Consider the following 22,988-nt stretch of genomic DNA (forward strand, 5'->3'; position numbering starts at 1 on the left):
TGACTATTACTAATCCCCAGTGCTGACATGGTTATTTGGATAAAGACCGTGTAGATAAGAGGAGTGGCGATTCGGAGGAGCAAACTGTTGTCTGTCTTTACAATGGTCAGCCCTTTCAAACTGCAGTCGTTTTCAAAAGAGATTGCTGTTGTTAATTTACGAGACTGATATGAAATAGTTGGCTCAAATGTGAACCACAGTTTCTTCTTTATTTATTAACTTCAATTATTTGCACAATTGCTTGAAAGACCTTTGTTCCCAAAACCCTTCAGCTCGGTTACTGTCCTGCATGCATACAAATCACTGTGCAGCTGAGATATTCAACTGAAACATTTCCTAAAGTGTTGCTGAAAATATCCTGGTGTGATGACCACCTTCGATGATCTTTTGCAGGAAGTTGGAGAGTTTGGTATTTACCAAAAAACAGTTTTCTTTCTAATATGTGTAGCGACAGCAATATTCTCCTACTTGTACGTTGGAATTGTTTTTCTAAGTGTTACCCCCAACCACTGGTGCAGGAGCCCTGGAGTGGCTGAGTTGAGGAATAAGTGTGGCTGGTCGCTTGAAGAAGAATGGAACTACACGCTGCCCCCTGACCGTGTTGGCAGATCCTCGTACAGTCGTTGTGAGAGATACGATATTGAATGGAACGCCACTTCCATCAGCTGTGAAAATCCACTCTCATTTTTCCAAAATGGTTCAGCAGGACTGCCGCTTACAACATGTGATGATGGTTGGGTTTTTGAAGATGGTTCGTTCCCGAGCATTGTGACAGAGGTAAGAACGCTAGACTGGAGATCATGGTGAGTGTATGTTAGCAAATTAGCAGCAACCGCCAGGAAGGAATTAGACAGTGAGATGAAGGCTGCAAACCTTGCACGATATCTAGTGGTTAACACTGAGCAGTATTGGATAGCCTAAAGCAGACTGAGTGCGGATGACATTGAAGAAGCCACATTATCCCATGTGATTCATGTATGAAACAAGTTGCCTTATCCAGCAAGGCCTATAAAGATGCTAAAAATGCAAGCCTAAACTTCAAAGACAGGGAAAGACTTCACCAAGCATGTGTCAGCCTTCAGAGCCTCAGTGTAGCTGAGACATCCTCACCTCTCCAAATTTAGCCAATTTTGTAATCTGTGCTCCCATGCAGCAAGTCACAAAGACATGGGGTAAGACCAGGTGAATTCCTGTAGATGATTTCATCCAAAATTTACGTACAGGCACAGGTGAGATGGACTGAAGAGCTTTTTGATGTGCTGTTGTTTCTCTGTTCCATTAACACATATGCATTGAAGGGTATTGGCCCAAATCTTCTGGTTTCAGCATCGTTGAAATTGGAACTTCAGTTGGGAGATGCACGTTAGGACCCCGCGGAAGCCCTGACACACAGACGTGTGCAGAAATAGGTCAGGAAGTTTAAACATCCAATGGGTTGGTTTCTGCTGCCTGCACCTTCCACAAAAGTCTCCAACACTGAACTCAGTGTCACACACTTTGGCCCAGTACACGGGACCTACTTGGATACTTACCCCGGACATGTTACATTGGTTAATACCCAGTCTAACTCAGTGGGTCAGTGAGTGAGTAAATGGGTGGGTGAGTGAGTGGGGTGGGTGAGTGGGTGGGTGAGTAAGTGAGTGAGTGAGTTGGTGGGTGGCTAGGTAAGTGGCTGGGTAAGAGGGTGGGTGAGTGGGTGGGTGGGTAAGTGGATGGTTAGTGTAACTAAACTAAACACCACAACTGACTTCCCCCAATCAGCCACCAACTTGACCCAACCACACCACCTGGCCCAATTCTCTCTTCCACCACCATCCCAACCCAACTACAGCCCCCGAACCCAACTACCCTCCTGGCCCAACTCTCTCTCCCACCACCACCCCAACCCAACCCAACTCTACCCACCGAAACCCCCAACGCATGCATACACCAACCAACCCACTCACTCAACCACTTGCTCACTCACCCACTCACCCATTTACACATCACTTACTCACTCATCGACTCACTCACTTACTCACCCACCAACTCACTCACCCACCCAATCACCCACCCCCTCACCCCCCACTCACTCACCCAACCATTCACTCACCCACACACCCACCCAATCACCTGACTACTTACTCAGTCACCCACCAGCTCACCCACCCACTCAGTCACACACCCACTCACTCACCCTACCCACAACCTCATCCACTCCCTCATCCACTCACCCACCCACCCACTCACCCACCCTCTTATCCAGCCACTTACCTAGCCACCCACCAACTCACTCAGTCACCTACTCACCCACCCACTCACCCACCCCACTCACTCACTCACCCATTCACTCACTTACTCACCCACTCACCCACCCACTGACCCAATCACTCACCCACTGACCCAATCACTCACCCACCCACTCCCACCCCACTCACTCACCCACCTATTCACTCACTCACTCACCCACTCACTCACCCACTGACACACTCACTTACCCACTGACCCAATCACTCACCCACTCACTCACTCAGCCACCCACTCAGTCACCCACCCACTCACTCACCCTCTCACCCACCCACTCATCCACGCACTCACTCATCCTCTCACCCACCCACTCATCCACCCACTCACTCATCCTCTCACCCATCCACTCATCCACCCACTCACTCACCCTCTCACCCACCCACTCATCCACCCACTCACTCATCCTCTCACCCACCCACTCATCCACCCACTCACTCATCCTCTCACCCACCCACTCATCCACCCACTCACTCATCCTCTCACCCACCCACTCATCCACCCACTCACTCATCCTCTCACCCATCCACTCATCCACCCATTCACCCAGCCACTAAGCCACTCAATCATCCACTCACCCACCTACTCACTCTCCCTCTCACCCACCCACTCAGCAGCCCATTCACTCACCCACTCACTCACTGATCCACTCACCCACCCACTCACCCCACCCATTCGCTCATCCACTGACCCACTCACTGACTCACTCACCCATTCCCTCATCCACCCACTCACCAACCTGTTCACCCACTCCCTCATCCACCCACTCACTCACTCACTCACTCACTCATTTAGTCACCCACCCACACACTCACCCACCCACTTATTCACCTGCCCACTTACCCACCCACCCACTAACCCATTGAAAGACCTGAGACCAATATACCATTACCTGAATAGCAGCTAACATGATAAAAAGGGGCACATCCTCTCTTTGCCCGTCTTCTCCTGTGCTCGTCATTTTTCTGCGGGGTGTCTGTGCTGACCCATCTCTGCTGCAGCTGAGATCCCAAATCCCGGTGAAATAATGCAATATTGTCAAGGCGCAGGAATCCTCGTGGGAAGCAGCAATACGTGCAGGATTGAAGCTGGCCAGAAGACCTGGCCCATTATATTTCCCTTTATATGGAAGAAGTTTAGTTTTGAGCATATTTCGAACCTTGCCTTCATTGGCTATTTGGGGTCCTGCAAAAGAGAGCCTGCTGGTGAATCTAAGGGAGAACAACAACATGTCATTAGTTTAAGTCGTCACACTGTCACTGTCCATACCGGGCACCCTGGTGAGACAATGGAGAGCTGCATCAGGTGCCGTCGCCTTTCAATGATCAAAGGGGTTGTTTTGAGGCTCCCATCAATGAAGAGACTACACATGAATGTTTGCACCATCCGAAACTCTCACCTCTGTGCATTGCACTCTTATCTTCATCTGACACCCTAGCCTCTCTATGACTGGCTGATCGAGGAGCCTCTCCAGCTCCATGACATCCTGCTCAAACCTTGTCGGGATTTGGAGGTTTGGGAGGCCTCGGCCTATCTTCAACCTCTCAATGTTGTTATGGCTCGTCTTCTCCTGAAAGGACAGAGGAGCATTGATTTGTCCACTCTCGACCTGCAGCGCCACCACAGCCTGGCTAACCCCAGCTAAGGAACACCTCGTAGGGAACATTCGGGTCGTGGTCCTGGAGCTGCAAGGCACTCAGTCCAAGCAGCCTGGGCTCAACCCTTTGGTCAGCTCCAGTGTCGGTGACAATTGGCACTAAGACCCCAGCGCCCTTGAGTTCCATAGCGAGACAGCCAGAGCTTAACACATCACAACACTGATCCATGCCAACACGATGCTCACCCTTCCCGGGCGCAGCAGACTGTTAAATCTTTTGCGGCACTGTACCCACGTGCGCCGCATAACAGCGTGGCTGCTGACCTGTGCTTCCATCTCCTCCCAAGCTCTTTTGGTTTGGTACAGTGGCCTCCTCCTTTCATCTCTGGGGACGAAGGTGTCCCTCCTGGCAGCCACCTCCTTCAACAGCAATGCGAGGCACTCATCCGAAAACCGGGAGGCTGAGTGCCCACCCGACCTGCCCTCCCGCCTGGCATCTCCTTTGGAGGCTGAGGCCATAGCTTCACTCTGCAGAATGCTCAAGAAATGTTCTCCCCTGGCAGCCTTCAAGGAGCTGCCTGTGTCATTTTAAAACAGCTCACCAGGTCGCCCCCACCCGGCTCTTCCTGACCATTGGGAAGCCACACTTCACGCTGGGCAGGCCTTAATTGTCCAGCCAATGTGAAATCGCGGTCGTGGGCGGGGGCCTGTTTCCAGACCGGTCCCAGCCACACGTGCCCGACAAGGGTAAAATTCAGACCATGCTGGTGTTTATTTCCATACAAACCATCTGGTTTAACCTCAGTCTCTACTCATGCTCTATTAATACTTAATGTTTTGATTCCCTGCCACTAGCCTCAACGATGGCTTTTGGCAGCAAATTTCACATCCCAGCCATCCACTACGTAGAGAATATTTTTTTCCAAATTCCTGTTTAATTATTTCCGTGATTTTCTTAAATTTGTGTCCTCTTGTTTACCAGCGGAAACAATTTGTCACCGGTTACTTTATATAATCCATTACAACCTTGATGACCTCAGTGAGGCCTCCTCTTAACTTTCTTGGCTCCAGTGAAAAAATTCCTAACTGCTCAAGGCTTTTTTCCTGCATTAACCCTTTTATTTCTGGTGAAGTCCCTGTGAATCTCTGCTGCAGTTTTTCCCATTCTTTTCAAACTCTTTCTACAATTAGGTTTTTTTCTATTTGTTGTTGCCCATCCTGAATTGCCCTTGAGAAGGTGGTGGTGGGCTGCATTCTTGAACTACTGTAATCCATATGGTGCAGATACACCCACAGTGCTGTTAGGGAGAGAATTCCAGGATTTTGACCCAGCGACAGTGAGGGAATGGTGATATAGTTCCAAGTCAGGATGGTGAGTGGATTGGAGGGGAACTTCCAGGTGGTGCTGTTCCCATCTATCTGCTGCCCTTGCCCTTCTAGATGATAGAAGTCATGGGTTTGGAAGGTGCCATTGAAGAAGCCTTGATGAGTTGCTGCAGTGTATCTTGTAAATAGTACACACTGCTGCCATTGTGCGTCGGTGGTGGAGAGACTGAATGTTTCTAGTAGATCAGGTGCTGATCAGCAGGCTGCTTTGTCCTGGATGGTGTCAAGCTTCTTGAGTACTGTTAGAGATGCACTCACCCAGGCAAATGGAAACATCACACCTGACTTGTGCCAAAAGATTGTGGGTAGGCTTTCAGGAGTTGTGTAACTTGCCACAGAATTCCCAGTCCCTGCCCTACAGTTAAGTTTCTGGTCAATGGTAACCCCAGGATGTTGATGGTGGGGATTCGGTAATGGTAATGCCATTGGATGTCAAGTGGAGATGGTCAGATTCTCTACTGTTGGAGACGGTCATTGCCTTGTATTGTGAGGCATGAATGTTACTCGACACTTATCAGCCCAAGTCTGAAATGTTGTCCAAAGGGCACAGACTGCTTCAGTATCCGACGAGTGGCGAATAATACTAAACACTGTGTAATCATCATCAAAGATCCCTACCTCTGACCTTAAGATGGAGGGAAGATCATTGATGAAGCAACTGAAGATGGTTGGGCTTAGGGCACTGCCCTGAGGAACTCTTGCAAAAATGCCCTGCGGCTGAGATGATTGGCCTCCAGCAACCACAACCATCTTCCTTCATACCAGGTATGAACCAATGGATCCTCATTAACTTCAATTTTGTCAGGGCTCCTTGTTGTCACTCTCGATTAAATTCTGCCTTGATGTCAAGGGCAGTCAATCTCACCTCACCTCTTGAATTCAGCTCTTTTGTTCATATTTAGACCAAGGCTGTAATGATGTCTGGAGTGAAGTAGCCCTGGCAGAACCCATACTATGCATTAGTGAGCACTGTCAATGACACCCTCCATCACTTTAATTTCTTGATGATTGAGGGTAGGCCGGTGGGGATGTGATTGGTTGGATTGGATTTTTCCTGCTTTGTGCGGACAGGATAGTGCAAAATTCTTTATGCAATACACAGACTACATTCCAATTCAGGACTTGTATAAGTTTCACATTACCTCCTTGCTATTGTATTCTCTGCCTCTATCACTAAGCAAAACAAGGTCTATCTGCTCATCTACTTTGCTAAAAGCTGGCCATTTAAGGTTTATTTATTTTTATTGCTGGAAAAAGAGACATGTCTAAGCTATTCATCTTGCACTCATCAGGACACTTGCAAGAATATAAGGGGAAAACAACAATTTATACTGTATGTGAAGAGAGTGCTGATTGGATGGCAAGTGGCATTGCCATGGAGAATACACCACTGCTGGTGACTGACAGTTAACTGCCAAGAATTGTTTGAATTTTAAACCAGGCAGCTTGATCCTGACTGGCCAAGGCATTGCCCTAAGGAATGAATCAGCAAATTGCTGTCACTTCTTTTCTTTAGCTGAAACAGGTGCAATGTGTGTACCTGTTCTTTCTGTCTGCAAAGGACAGGACCCTGTGTATTAATATATGCAGCTTTCAGTACAAGCAAATGCACCACACTGCGAGCCCAACTGACAAACTTAAATTAGTTGTCAGCGTAGTTCTAAGCACATGGCAATTTAAGATTGGCGGTCGGACTCACAATGTCGCACATTTGCGTGTACTGGAAGCTACATATATTAACACACAGGGTTCTGTTCTCTGCAAACAGAAAGAACATGTACATGTTGCTCCTGTTTCAGCTAAACAAAATAAACGACAGCCATTTGCTGACTCATTCTTCAGGGAAATGCCTTGACTAATCAGGGTCAAGCAGCCTGGTTTAGAATTCAAACAATGCTTGGCAGTTAACTGTCAGTCACCATCTGTAGTGCATTCTCCATGGCAATGCCACTTGCCAACCAACCAGCGTTCTCCTCACATCCAGTATAAATTGTTGTTTTTCCCCTTATATTGGTATTCTTGTGAGGGTCCTGATGAGCGCAAGTCGAAAAGCTGAGACATGTCTCTTTTTTACAGCAATACTCAAGTTCTGTACTACGAAACAATTATTTATTTTTCCTATTCCTACTTCCAAAACAAATTACATCATATTTTTCTACCATGGGCCAATTTTGATTTTCACAAAAGTTTAGGTAAAATTCTAAGTCAGAGGGGAGGATTTTCCCCTTGTCGGGCACATGCGGCAGGCAGGCCTGGGAGTGGCCACGCAATGGTCGGCTGCCTGCGATCAGGCCCTGGCCGCAATTTCACCTTGGCCGGCCAATTAACGGCTAGCCAACATGGATCACGCGCTGAAACGCTCAGTGTTGTCGGGGGGTGGAGGGGGGGAGGAGTGCAAGTGCGGAAGTCAGCGCAGGCACGTGGGTGCGCTCAGTAAAAACTCCCTGAAGGCAGAGAGCTGCCTCGGTAAGCTGAAGATTTCTAACATTAAAAATAAAGATTTTCAAATTAAAGTAAACATGTCCCCTCATGTGATTCTGTCACATGAGCAGGGACATGCTAAAAATGAGTTTTAAAAATGTTTATTTTTTTTATTTACTGTTTGAAACCTCATCCCACACATGTGGATGGAGTTTCATTAAAAATGTAAAGGCTGCCTGGCCTATTTGCCAGCGAAAAATTTGATTTAATTAACTGATTAAGGGCCTTAAAAGGCCTCTTAATTGCCAGCGGGCACACTGCCACCTCGCACACACACCCGCCGAGGGAAATATCGCAAGAGTGCGCGATGACGTCGGGTCGCTTGGCCAATGTCACAGCGCACTATTTTACTCCCGATTGGGTTGGGCGCACTCCTGCCCAACAAGGGAAGAATTCTGTCCAGAGTGACTGCTGTTCCACCCCTAACTTCTCTCTTAGATGTAAACTATGAGGATCTGGTAATTTTTAAATTGAAGTAACTTTTTAAGAATGCCATTTCTCTTGGAATATTAACCTCCGCTATTTGTATCTTTAGTTCTATATCCTCAATAATCATCCCCACAGTGAAAACTGTGGCAACTTATTTATTATCAGCCATTCCCCCATTGCTCACTCTACCTTACCTCCTTCAAGACTATCCCCTTAGTTACCATTTGTTTTTTTGCTAGTTATTCCCCCCTCCCATTCTCACTTTTCTAATCTCCCTCCCTAGCTTTGCTGCTGTCTGGAACAGGGAGTCCGGGTCCCAGAAATTGATAACCAGGGACCTTAGCCCTGAATTTTGGGGTGAAAATGTTCTTCAGAATAAGTGCTAAATGGGCTCAATTTCGATCCTTTTATATTTTCATAAGCACAGCTCTTCATGGGACTTGTGCAGTTCAAACTCCACAGAGGACTTCTCGAAGGATCATGCAAATCCTAGGTTTAATCTACGGCCCATGTTGAGTTAGCTAATGTCAGCAGTGAGGGAAACATTACTTTTAACCTCAGTGTGCGTTCAGCTGAGGAGTTAGAACATTAGTGAAGGTTATTATCCCTCTCACATAATCAGTGATTCTTGATGGAAAGAGGATATGATTGAGCATGTGATGAGCACAATATAAGGCTTAGCTGTGATAAATAAAGAGGTCAGAAGTGTGAAATATCAGGTTAATAGTATCATGTTGTCACGCTTGTTTATCCACATCTCTTGTACAGTTCGGACTTGTGTGTTCTGAGGCTTGGAAGGTGGACCTGTCCCAGGCTTGCTTAAACCTGGGATTTATGTTTGGAACAATAGTCCTGGGTTTTGGAGCAGACACGTATGTATAATTCATATTTATGTTGTCATTTTCCAATTACACATTTGATAATATGCAATATTTTTTACACATTGAAACATGAACACTTTCCTTTGCTTTTCATAGATATGGCAGAAAATGTTGCTTCTTGTTTTCCGTATTTGCCACCTCAGTTGCAGGACTTGCAGTTGCATTTGCATCAAATTACATCTGGTTCACCATCTTCCGCACTCTGCAAGGATTGCTCAGCAAGGGGGGCTGGCTGAGTGCCTATGTCTTAAGTATGATTTTACATTTCTATGTTCGTAACAAGTATTTGTACCCACAATGATCAATGACAATGATATTATTTACTGTAAGTCGATAATCCTGTTTACTTACCTATTGGGCTGGCATCATTTTTGGTTTCCTTATATTTTTAAAATTACTCCATTAGTCATGAAGCATTTTGTGATGTCCTCATGAAAGGCACTAGGTAAAAGAACATTCTTCTTTCCTTTGTGTTTTTAAGTTATTATCAGCTTGGTCTCAATTGTTAATTGTAGACGCCCCTGTTTCATAAGCTATTGAACATTAGAGGATAAGAAAGGGGAGCAGGAGTAGGCCACACCTCCCCTGGAGCCTGCTCTGCCTTCAATAGGATCATTATCAATTTTTGGCCTCAACTTTATTTTCCCTTCCAATCCCTGTATCCCTTGATTGCCCCAGAGTTAAAAATTTTATCTCACATTCACAGCCCTCTGGGGTATTGGACAGGGAAAATTTACCAATTATATATCCTCCTATTGAATAGGGTATTTGACCAATCCCACTTGTTATTTGAAGACATTTGGATTTAGATGAGTCTGCATCAGAGTAGACCTTCTTGTGAGGCAAAGCCGATGTTAAACCAACCAACTGGAATTCAGTCATGGGAGGAAGTAATTGTGTAGTGGTATTGTCGCTGGACTAGTAACCTAGGGACCCAGGGTAATGCTCTGGGGATCTGGGTTCGAATCCTACCACAGCAGATGGTGGAATTTGAGTTCAGTTTAAAAAAAAATCTGGAATTAAGTGTCTAATAATGACTATGAAACCATTGTCAATTGGCTGGCAGCTCCTGAGGGCAGGGCTTCTATCCCAGTGAGGGCTACAGTGTAGCCTGCCTGCAGCATATTATGATTGCAAGGCTGGCATGGAGTGGGTTTTGGCAGTTGGGGGGGGCGGTGAAGTGGGTGAGCAGTCCACCACCACCCTGTAATATGCCACCCCTAATTTGCTCTTTAGGGTGAATGTAAAAGATCCCATGGCTCTATTAAACAAGAAGATCAGGGGAGTTATTCTCTGTGTCCTGGCCAAAAACTAATCCCCAACCAACATCACAAAACGGATTATCGCATTGCTGTTTATGGGAGCTTGCTGTGCACAAATTGGCTGCTACATTTCCTACTTTACAACACTGACTACACCTCAAACGTTCTTAATTGCCTATAAAGCACTTTTGGACATCCTGTGGTGGTGAATGTGGTTATAAAAATGCAAGCCTTTCTTTCTAGTGATTATGAGGGTACGCACAATTCTGCAACAGTTGGTATTCCACAAGCATTTTTCCCTACCCAACCTCTCAGCCAGCCTGTGAATCATTAGAAGTGATCCTTTTCTGAACTGGAACCCTAAAGTAATGTCCTAACTATAAATTAAACTCAAAAAATCCTTTCAGGCCAAACTTATAAGAGATCCCACACGATTTCTATCTGCTAAATTAAGACCTTTGAACAAGGATACTAACCTGTTTAATTATTTAAAATAGATTGATACTTCTATCCAACTAATGGACAAAACAATTTCATATGATTGCATTAACTATTTGGATGCTAACTGGGGAAAAATCCACTTCAAAGCACAGAATTGAAATTAAAATGTAACTTCCAATTTATTAGTGCCCTTTCTACAATGGCTCTGAAGAACAGTCATACAGACACGAAATGTTAACTCTGTTTCTCTCTCCACAGTTGCTGCCAGACCTGTTGAGTTTTTCCTGCATTTTCTGTTTTTATCTCAGATTTCCAGCAATCCCAGTATTTTGCTTTCATCTTGGCAGCATTTTTTTTTGTGCCTAGGGCCACCATCAAGGAACAGTGCCCTCAGATATAATGTTGAGTGTTTGAAGTCGCAGAAAAAAGGCAAAGAATTTTGTGCCGAAGAAAAAATGGTCAGCATGTATTTATATAGCACCTTTTACAACCACTAGATGTCTCAAAGCCAATGAAGTACTTTTTTACAAGTGTAGTCGCTGTTGTAATGTAGGAAATGCAGCAGCCAATTTGCTCACAGAAAGCTGCTACCAACAGCAATGTGGTAATGCCTGGATAGTCTGTTTTTGTGAAGTTGATTAAGGGATAAATACTAGTCAAGACACCATGGATAACACCCCTGTTCTTATTCAAAATGGTGCCATGGGATCTTTTAATTTCACTTGAGAGGTTTAACATCTCACTGGGAAGATTGTACCTCTGACAATGCAGCACTCCCTCAGTACAGCATTGGAATGTTAGCCTTGATTTTTTGCATTCAGGTACTGGAGTGAGAATTGAACTTTCTGACTCAGAAGCAAGAGTCTTACTGACCAAGCCATAGATGACACACAACAAGCCAGAAAGAGAATCCCTAGAGTGATTGCAGTAGATAAATAGATTTACAGAACAGCGGAATTCTGTCCTGATAATATTTAACATTACCAGTGGAGAAAACTGCAAAGCGACTGTGCATGCTAAACAGTGGCAGAATAAGCTGGCAGCCCACACTATAAGCGCTGCCATTTTGAATCATTCAGGAAGGAAGCTTGAGTCTTTCCTTACCGATTCAACAGGAGGTAGTAGAGTGAGAGCTCGTTGCTAAAGCAGGCAGGAATGGAAATGGCCAATGCAGACCATGAAAAATGTGCTGTTTTTCATCCCATCCCCCAGTTACAGAACTTGTTGGAATGGAGTACAGGAGGACAGTGGGGATCGTGAACCAGATGTGCTTCAGCTTCGGGATGATACTACTTGCTGCTGTTGCTCATCTTATCCCGGCCTGGAGAAGCCTGCAATTGACGGCCACCATACCAAACTTCTGCTTCCTGATCTATTATTGGTAATGCCTATCTAAGAAATTGCTATTGTTTGCTTGGGTATGGAAACCAGCTGTGCCATAAAGGCTGTCTTACTTTTACAGGTTCATGCCAGAATCTCCAAGGTGGTTATTATCTCGAAAGAAAAAGGAGGAAGCCATGAAAGTTCTACAGAAGATGGCAAAAAAGAACAAGCACACTTTCTCAACGAATATTGAGGTGGCTAGCATGGCGATTGCCCATCAAAAGTCATGCATTTCTTTTCTACTGATATTTCCCCTCTCCCTCTCCTTGTGCTGGTGCAAGGGGCCATGGGTAGCAGCAGCCCTCTGCCAGATGGCTATTCTTCATGTGTGAACCTTGACCCTGAGCTTAAGCAGGCTATTTGGCCTGGGAGAGAAATTGCAGCCAACAGTGAACTTGTCCTCACCTAACACCTGCATGCGGATGAGCAGGAGTCATTGGGTAGTGAACAACCAGGATCAGGGTATCATGGCTGAGGCTCCCCAATACCTAAAGACATTGGGCAGAATTTTCCATTTGGTGCATCGGTGTGTGTCCGACATACCGGAACGTTAAATGACGTGTAATGACGTCAGGCATGCGTCCCAAAGTCCTCGTGCACTCGCACGATATTTCGTTCGGCGGGCATGAGTCTGAGTCGGCTGCGCACCTGCCAATAATTGACAGGCCTATTAAGGCCATTAACCGGGTAATTAGCCTGAATTTTACTCTGCCCGTCCAACTGTAAGGGAGGCAGGCGAAAATTAAATGAAAGCTTTCTTTGAAAAATAAAAGCATGTCTCATCTCATGTGACACAGTCACATGAGGGGGCATGTTTCATTAAATTTTTATTCTATTTATTCATTTTTTTAAAAAAGCACTTCAATCTCCCTGAGGCAGCTCCATGCCTCAGGGAGATTAAAGCGTTCTGTCACGTGTGTGTGAAAGAGTGCTGGACCCGACTCTCCCCCCTCTCATCGTCCGCACAGGAAGCGCTGCTACCGCTCACGATCCACGCAGGGCAGGCCTTAATTGGTGTGAAATCGTGGTGTGAGGCCGATTGTTGGCAGTGGTCGGCTCTGCTACCGTCCCCGCCCGTTCCTGCTGAGCCTGACGGACAAATAGAAAATCCTGGCCATTGAAGCCATTCAAGGCATCCCGACCACTGCCCTGACAGAGAGTTCCTGTTGTTTTTGATCAAAATATCTGTTTAGAACTATAAGGCAAAAAAGTACATGTGGTTATGATGCCACTATAGCCTCCAACAGGCAAGCAATTGTATCCCTGGTGCAATGTCCATAATGCAGCACCACCTGATTGCAAATATCTGGCAAAGCATTTAGCTTTTGAGTAAACTATTGAAGTCTGGTATTACTAATTGTCAAGTATGCTGAAGCAATTGATTGTAATATCTAATGTGCATTGACTATCCCAATTATTACTTTAGCCCAGAGCTGGTGGTTTTATTAGAGCCTTCCTTCATGTGGAGTTTGTTAGCAAGTGACATTCTTGAACATTTTATCCTTTTGTGATTTTTTTTTTGGCAGACAGTTCAAATTGAGGATTGTGACATAGAGTTGAAGGACCCCTCCGTTATAGACCTGGTTAAAACACCACAGATAAGGAAGCATACTCTTATTCTGATGTTCAACTGGTGAGATCATGTTATAATTCATATATATTAACATGAATTAGCTTATGTGCCTAGATGTCACTGGGGAAGATTTTGGGGCCTCCCAGGAGGCAATAAAAGGCAGTAGCTCCTTGAAATTTGCTTGGAAGAACTTTACTGCTCATCCCTGTGGTTATCACCAATTTTCTGGGATCTGAGCACAATGCTAATTTAACTATGTAAATTGGGGTCCCCTGGTGTCAATAGGATCCCAAAGCCATTTTAGGATTCAACTAGGCAAAGTGTATGACATGCACACTGAATTCTTCTCCAACACAGCATCTGGGTGTAGAATTTGAGTAGAATGCTGTTTATAGATTGTGTGACTTACTTCAGCCATGGTTGTGAAGCTGTTATAATTGAATCTTTTAGCACAATGTTATTATTTGTTGATCATTACTTGTCATTCTATTAAATGGAAGTGCACTAAGAGTCAACAGTTATTATCCAAGAGGGAAAGTTATAAGGAAAATCAACTTTACAGAGCAACCCCACAATTTCTCCCTCTAGTAATAGACACTTCATTCACTGGCTTGCACGCTTCTCTGAAATAAGAATTTGGAGAGTATGGACTCAGTCACAGTTGGGTCATAAACTGGATGGAGATCTTAGTTTTGTGTCTACTATTCCAGTCCTTTCATAAAAAGATTTCTGACCAAACAATACATCAATACATCTCTCCTTGGGTCTCAGCCAATAATTTTACTGAAGCTGAGAATTCCATCTATCCCTGGAAATTCCGCTTTCAAAATTTTATATTCCCATCTCATCCTTGCTCCATGTTGGAACCAAGGAATAGCTGGAATGTTGCATTTCTGGCTTCTTTATGCAAACTCACCAATATCTCACACACACAAGGTTGGTAAATTATAAGTAGGTTCAATTTATTTGAAAACTACAACTAATATAGACACACGTTACAGAATAGCTCAATAAACAAGCCTACACCACGGATTCTAAACCAACATAACTAACAACGACACTCAACTGCACCTATAGACTGCTGGGCTTGGCCTAAATGGCCAAGTGTTTATGGTATTGGGTTTGTAACCCCAACATCAAGAGTTCAAATCTCACAATGGCAAACTATGAAACAACATCTGAAACAGATGAAAACAGGTTTGTACTCAAAAGAGTTACAGACTGCTGGTCACATGCTGCTTTACATCCTGGTTCCTCAATGACACATTTTCTTATTTGCATAGTCTCAAAGTGATTTGGGAACAGAATGCAGCTGGTCAGAGTGACAAGTGTGGACTGTAAAGTTGGATTGATATTATGGAGTTTTTCTTGATTACTGTTAGGGAGTCAGAAGGGACTTTAATGAACTTTATCTTTTTGAAAATTTACCCAATGATTGGTCATCTTCTTAAAGAGATTGAAGTAGCAGGTGGAGTCAAAATGTTGATGCAAAAATACTTGTATGATATGTAGAGAGAATTGGCTGTAGAAATCATGCCAGATTTTCAAACTCTCTTAAATTTTTACGATCAAAACATACTCCAGTCTGGTAACTTACTTAAAGCTCTTAATTTTGAATGTTTAGAGCTTAGGCATTTCTTAAATATTGGTCTCTGTTCACTCTTCAATCCTCATCCTTTGAAAAGAATTGAGGATTGGTCAGTGAGATGCAGGTGTTAAATGCAGGAATGGAGGGGGTCATACAGGCCTGGGTTTTCACCTTCAGCATCTCAGTGTAATACTTGACCTACTTGGAGGACCTATTGAAAATTGATGAATCTGGAACAATAAGAGGTCCTGCATCCAAATATCTGACCATTTCTCCTGGAGAGTGAAGCTCTATAATAGCACGCTGAAAATAAAAATCTAGGCTTGTGAATCAACAATGTCTCAAACTCTTAAAAGTGATTTGTGATTTTTCTCTACCACACCTGAAGAATAATTAAGAGACACAGAATGTTGAAAGCATACTGAAGGTAGTAGTCTAATTATTTACAATAGATTTACCCTGATGCCTTCTCTATTATTGTGTTAAAGAGATAGCTGCAAGAACAAATTCAAACATAGGGACATCATTAGCTTACCAAAAACAATCATATAATGACAGTTGTCTTTGCAAATATTGACTCAGCCGCATAGCAACAAATCCACTCAAATGAAAATCCTTCATTTCAGGTTTGCGAGTGCTCTGGTGTACCTTGGGCTTGTCATGCGCTTGGGAATTATGGGAGGAAACATTTACATCAATTTCTTCATCTCAGGTGTTGTGGAAATACCGGCAGCTATCATCATTATTCTGCTTATTGATCGAGTTGGACGTCGCTTTCCTTTTGCAGCAGGCAACTTTCTGGCAGGGGCATCCTGCCTGATAACTGCCATCATACCCAATGGTAAATGACATGTCATAATCTTATCATAATCAGATCCTTTTATACATATTATATAGATATATGTCATCTTCAATCCGATGTCTACGATTCAATGATACATCTAAAGCTAACAGAATATGAAGCTATTCATCATTCTATCATGGCATTTTGCATGGTGTCAGGAGGGCAGGTACTTTAATTTTGGAGATAGTATAGAACAGGCAATATCAGATTGTCTCCACTTTACACACCAGAGGTTAAATAGACCTTGATACAATGACATAAGATCTTTTAACGATATAGCATTTTCCACAAAAGCTTAACATTCTCACACAAAATACTACTCTATAACGTTTTTTTCAACAAAAGTGCAAGAGAGGAATTAATCATGAGAACACTAAATATTCATGTGAGAATAACAAAATGATTGGACTGTGCTTTGTGTGCTAAAAGATCTAACAGGACAGTGCTCCAAAATGAGACAGTTGGGTGATGATAGATGCGAATACTGAATGTGCAATGTGGATATCCTTCTGGGATGAACCCATAATTCTCCACTCACAGAGTACACATGCTGGGATATTGCACAACAACATAAGTTCTATGCATTAAAACCAATGGAAAGTGAACAGGCCAGCCATGAATCCCCAGGACTCATTCCCTGGATTTATTGGCTCACCAGTGGGAGCACCACATCACAGATTTACCCCCAATTTCCTTACATAATAGTCAATATACTTTGAGGCAATTGCATGAAATGTTTGGGGGATTTTTTGATAAAGCTGTATACAAATGAAAAATATTTGTTCATTCCCTGCAGCTTATAAATTTTAAAAAATAATTTTCAGAACTGAATAAATGCAAGCACATATTAATTTTTTCATTTCACATAAACTGTTTTGAATAACAGAAATATAAGACCTTTTTCTCAAAGAAATACCAATTAAAGTGCTGCTCAAGAAATATGAATTGCTAAAATAATAGTTTGGTTTCCTGTGGTATCTGAAGAAAAAGCAAGTAAAATCATTCATATTTGTCTAAGCAAATGCTTTTTCTTTTGAAAATTATACATTTAACTTCTTTCTAATTCAGATCTACATTGGCTGAAAGCAATAATCTCATCTTTGGGCAAGCTAGGAATTACAGTAGCCTTTTTAATGGTCTGTTTTGTAAATACCGAATTATATCCAACATTTTTAAGGTAGGTACAGAATAAAAATTTTTTATATACTGCAACACATTGAGCAGTTCTGAACAGAATGGCTGGGACAAAAACATTTAATATTGTATCCCATTCTTCAAACTAACATTAAAAGTGTAAAAAAGAAATATGATTATTGTAGAAGTTAGTGTATGCACAAGTTCATAAAATTACTTTCTTACTATGAGTAATCTTGGCAAAATGCAAGTGTGAATCCTGTTTAGTACATGCACCAAGCATTGTACTGAGATTATTGATAGATGGAATTTCCCTTTAAATGTGCTTTCTAAATTAGAAGAATTGTTTAAGCCCTGATCAAAATCTGATCTACCCCTTTTAACTCTCAGCACCACTGACACACGCACAAACTTACATACACATAGAAACATACATACTAACTAGGAGCAGGAGTAGGCCACTCAGCCCTTCAATAAGATCATGGCCGATCTGATTTTAACCTCCTGCCTACCCCCAATAACCTTTCACCCCTTGTTAAACAAGAATCTTTCTAGCTCTGCCTTTAAAGTATCCAAAGACCCTGCTTCCACTGCCTTTAGAGGAAGAGTTCCAAAGACTCACACTCCTCTGAGAGAAAAAATTCTCCTCATCTCTGTTTTAAATGAGTGACCCTTTACTTTGAAACAGTGACCTCTAGTTCTAGATTCACACACAAGAGGAAACATGCTCTTCATATCCACAATGACAAGACCTCTCAGGATCTTAAAGGTTTCAATCAAGTCACATCTTACTCTTCTAAACTCCAGTGGATACAAGCCTAACCTTTCCACACTTTCCTCATAAGACAACCTGCCCATTCCTGGTATTCTGGTAAACCTTCTCTGAGCTGCTTCTAGCACATTTACATCCTCCCTTAAATAAAGAGACCAATACTATGCACAGTACGCTAGATGTGGCCTCACCACATGCACACACACACATACACACACACACACACACACACACACACACAGGGCAGGATTTTTCGTACGGTGGGCGGGCTCGGCAGGAGTGGGCGGGGCTGTGCTGTCATTTTACATGGGTGGACCAATTAAGGCCCGCCCAGCATAATATGCAGCCAATGGTGCTCAGCGCTACCTGTGCGGGCGGGGGAAGGAGGGAGAGTTGAGGCCAGCGCTCTTTTGAGCATGTGCGTGAAAAAGCACTTCAATCTCCCTGAGGCACGGAGCTGCCTCAGGGAGATTGAATCGATAATAAAATTATTAAATAAAGGGTGTAAAAATGTATTTAAACATGTCCGCTCGTGACTTTGCCACATGAGTCGGGACATGTTTTTAAATGTATGAAAATCTTTAAATTTATTTAATAAATGCTTTAGGAAACCTCATCCTGCTCATGGATGAGGTTTCCTAAAAAACGCCGCTTGGCCTTTTTGCCTGCCCACCAACCTTAAGTTTGAACAGGCAGCATTTAGAATAACTTTAATTAGATCCTTAATGGCCTTAATAGGCCATTTACATATTGGTGGGCGCACAGCTGACTCTGGCACGCGCCCGCCAAACTAAACATCGTGAGACAGCGCGATAATGCTGGGATGCATGCCTGACATTACCACGCGTCATTTTACCCGTTGGCGGGTTGGGCCCGTGCCCGCATGCTGACTGGAAAATCCTACACACACACACACACAGACACACACACAAACACACCTAAACTAAATAATATTTCCATGGAAAACCTGTTGTAATATAAACCTAAATGTTGTTGGCCTCTGATTTTGAAATAAGAATTATTCAAATTAAATGATGGTTTACCCAGATATATAAAATGTCGATTTTATCCAACAGAAACTTTGCTGTTTCAGTGTGCTCAACACTGTGTGACATTGGGGGAATAGTAGCACCATTCATTCTGTATAGGTTGGCAGCTTTCTGGGTAGAAATGCCGCTTGTGGTTTTTGGTGAGTGACTTGAATTGTATTGCAATGAATTAACCCTATGCATTTAATGGAGAAAGGCATTCCTTTGCACAGCACCATCGAATAGAAAACAAAAACAAAAATACTCATTTGGAAAAACTCAGCAGGTCTGGCAGCATCTGTGGAGAGGAGCACAGTTAACGTTTTGAGTTCGAATGACCCTTCAACAGAACTAAGTAAACATAGAATAGGGGTGCAATATAAGCTAGTTTAAGGAGGGTTGGGACAAGTAGAGCTGGATAGAGGGCCAGTGAAAGGTGGAGATAACCAAAAGATGTCACAGACAAAAGGACAAAGAGGTGTTAAAGGTGGTGATATTATCTGAGGAATGTGCTAATTAAGGGTAGAAAGCAGAACAAGCAAGGTACAGATAGCCCTAGTGGGGGTGGGGTGGGGTGAAGGAATCAAAAAAGGCTAAAAGGTAGAGATAAAACAATGGATGGAAATACATTTAAAAATAATGGAAGTAGGTGGGAAAAGAAAAATCTATATAAATTATTGGAAAAAAAGGGGGGGAAATTGGAAAGGGGGTGGGGATGGAGGAAAGAGTTCATGATCTAAAATTGTTGAACTCAATGTTCAGTCTGGAAGGCTGTAAAGTGCCTAATCGGAAGATGAGGTGCTGTTCCTCCAGTTTGCGTTGAGCTTCACTGGAACAATGCAGCAGGCCAAGGACGGACATGTGGGCATGAGAGCAGGGTGGAGTGTTAAAATGGCAAGCGACAGGGAGGTCTGGGTAATGCTTCAAATAGAGTCTGTTTTCTTCTATTAGGGTAATAAGATTACAAGATAATTACAGATAAAATCCATCTGTTCATCTTAATTCATCAATCCAAATGTACCTTACGGTACCCTCACCTCCTACCAATGTCATTACAGCCTCTAGTTGTTTCCTAAAATGATGCCGAGTTTTTGATTGACTATTCTATCAAGAGTCCATTCCGTTTATTGATCATTCGGTACAAAGAAAGGTTTTGTGATGACAGTCCTAATGCTGTCTTTAACTAGTTTGGACCTCTGACCCTTTGTTCCACTCTCTGAATTTACTTTAAAGAATTAATCTGGATTTATCTTTTTCCTTTCCATATCTCTCTTACATGATCTCTTTATGATCAGGTTTCTTATGCTTCCTTGCCAGGCTCAAAGCCCCAAATTTCCTCAAAACCTAGACCCCTGACAGTAGGAATTAACCTCATGATTCTATCTCAGAGTCTATAGTATTCTACTCAGTGGACCAGAACATTATTGCCTAGAAATCCTGCATCAGTTACAGGGCCTGGGGTACACTTGCTATTGGATCTTGAGCCTCAGTTCAGTGGTCTGGCGAGCTCCTCACTTTGTGGGCACCCACAGGAAGATTGCAAGAGAACCGGCATTGGGCTTCAGCTCCAAGTTCTGAAACAGAGTCACATTGGACTCGACACATTAACTCTGTTTCTCTCTCCACGGATACTGCCAGACCTGCTGAGCTTTTCCAGCACCTTTGGTTTTTTATTTTGGATTTCAACTCGCTGTATTGCCAGCAGCAGCCATCTGATAGGTCTCGGGGCAAAAGCTCACAATGTTATGATTATTATTTTATTCTCTACTGGTTAATCATATCAATTCATAATTTGTTAATGGCTTGTAAAACTCATGGTGCTGTTTTCCTTGTGAAGGGTCACTTTTTAGCCCATGCATCCATAAAAGAGGAGACTGCCTGGTCAGGTCCAGGACATCAACTCATGTACAGGAACACACCCGCAATTTTAAAAGCCATAGGACTACCACCTGAAGCAGAACCCTCGGGCAGAATTAATCCAACTCATTGGAGCTTGTAGTGAGGCTGGTGCGGGGAAAGTGTTTGGGAGGGTTTGCATTGAATCAGGAGGGGAGGCAGGGGGAGGGCAGAGAGGCTGTCACCTTCCCAACTCCATCCAATTCAATCAGAGGTGGGGAAGGATGAGGATGGTGGCCAGAGGCCAACTGAGGCCTTTAAATCGCCAATTAAGTGCAACTTAAGGGCCTCTTCCTGCCATCATCAGGGAAGACCACCCAGTAAAAGCGGGCAGCCTCCCTGTGGACTGGGGTACCCCTCTGATTGGGCAGCCTGGGGCAAATGGAAGGTTCCCTGATGGTAAGGCAGTCCCTGCTGAAACAAACCTCTGCCCTTAACAATGACCTCCACCCCTCTTCACCAGATCCTGACTGACTGGCCCTGGTAAGCCTTACTCAACTTATCTAGATCCTGGGGCCTGCTCCATCATTGCTGGTTCTGGATGGGTGCAGTTCCAGCATTGGTCACTACTCCTGGTGGCCCTGCTGGGACTGAAGAGCTGCAAACCCTCAGCAGCTCTTGGAATTGGAATCTTGTCCCTTAAAGGGATGAGAGCCCAGGCCACAGGCAGTAAATTAGCTGATGAGCACAGAATCACATCAGGCCCCCGAGAAATGGCTGAAATTCTGTACCTCCAGCATTAAATTCAACCACCAGAGTGCAAGGAAAATTGTTACCATCCATATTGCTGTTAAGCCAACATCTAAAAATGCCAGAGAGAACACAGAATGGAAGGGCTTTCACTTGCTTAATGTACAGGCGGTATATGTTCACTGACATGAAGAGCAGTAGACCATTCTGCTCTCAAGCTGTGAGATCATAGCAGTGCATACCACAGCTCCAGTTACCCACCTTTTCATCACACCTCTTGATATTTTGACTTGGGCTTATACATATTAATGCCAATTTTTCAGTGAATATAAACAATTCATACTTCTTCAACCAATTCAACATTTTAGGGCTCTAGCGATGGGAACAGGAGGCTCACTGGCTGGCTGGTGGGAGATACACATTCTCACAAAGACTCCTGATGCCCTTGTTCGAATGCACAAGCGGGTCTGAAGTGTTGTCCAATGAAGCCAATGTTCAGAGCGGTGTACCAATCACTCAGGCCTTTGGTAATACTTGATGCACGTGCAGTGTTTGGCCAGCTCATTCTTGAGAAGGTGGTCCAAACAGTGAGTGCATTCTGCATCAAAAACAAAAATTGCTGGAAAAACTCAGCAGGCCCGACAGCCTCCACGAACAGAAAGACAGAACCAAGTTTTTGAGTCCGTATGACTCTTCCTCAGAACTAAAGAGAAGCAGAAATGTGATGAAATATATACTGTTTAAGGGGGGTGGGACAGGTGAAGCTGGATAGGGGGCCAGTGACAGGTGGAGGTGAAGGAGGGATTGCAAAAGCTGTCAAAAACAAAAGGTCGAAGGGATGTTGATGATACTGGCTAAAGGAGATGCTAATGGTGACACTAAGAGTAGAAAGCAGGATGAGCAAGTGACAGATGGCCCTAGTGGGGATGGAGTTGGGGGAGGGGACAGCATGGGAGAAAAGATCGAAATAGGCTAAAAGGTGGGGATAAAACAACAAATAGAAATAAATTTTAAAAATAATAATAGAAATAGTTGTGAATATATATAAATACATAAAAATCAAAATATAAATATTTGAAAAAACGGGATCAAAAAGGTGTGAGGCTGGAGAGAGTTCATGATCTGAAGGTGTTGAACTCAACATTCAGTCCAGAAGGCTGTAAAGTGCCTAGTCGGAGGATGAGGTGCTGTTCCTCCAGTTTGCGTTGAGCTTCACTGGAACATTGCAGCAGGCCAAGGACAGACATGTGGGCATGAGAGCAGGGTGGTGTGTTGAAATGGCAAGCGACAGGGAGGTCTGGATCATGCTTGCAGACAGAC

At 43.7% G+C, this 22,988-nt stretch overlaps 1 protein-coding gene across 1 annotated transcript in view; it reads left to right on the forward strand.

Moving 5' to 3' along the window:
- Positions 1 to 226: 226 nt before the first annotated feature.
- LOC121288260 (solute carrier family 22 member 2-like) overlaps positions 227 to 22,988 on the forward strand; it is a 28,004-nt gene continuing 5,242 nt past the window's right edge. Inside the window, exons 1-10 of the mRNA XM_041206769.1 lie at positions 227 to 777; positions 8,945 to 9,048; positions 9,154 to 9,308; positions 11,973 to 12,141; positions 12,223 to 12,337; positions 13,670 to 13,776; positions 15,931 to 16,145; positions 17,139 to 17,141; positions 17,217 to 17,325; positions 19,131 to 19,243. Coding sequence (XP_041062703.1) covers positions 367 to 777; positions 8,945 to 9,048; positions 9,154 to 9,308; positions 11,973 to 12,141; positions 12,223 to 12,337; positions 13,670 to 13,776; positions 15,931 to 16,145; positions 17,139 to 17,141; positions 17,217 to 17,325; positions 19,131 to 19,243 — 1,501 coding nt within the window. The 5' untranslated portion in view covers positions 227 to 366. The remainder of the gene's footprint in view (positions 778 to 8,944; positions 9,049 to 9,153; positions 9,309 to 11,972; positions 12,142 to 12,222; positions 12,338 to 13,669; positions 13,777 to 15,930; positions 16,146 to 17,138; positions 17,142 to 17,216; positions 17,326 to 19,130; positions 19,244 to 22,988) is intronic.

This window comes from Carcharodon carcharias, chromosome 2, assembly GCF_017639515.1.
Source record: "Carcharodon carcharias isolate sCarCar2 chromosome 2, sCarCar2.pri, whole genome shotgun sequence".
In the NCBI taxonomy this organism is placed as follows: Eukaryota; Metazoa; Chordata; class Chondrichthyes; order Lamniformes; family Lamnidae; genus Carcharodon; species Carcharodon carcharias.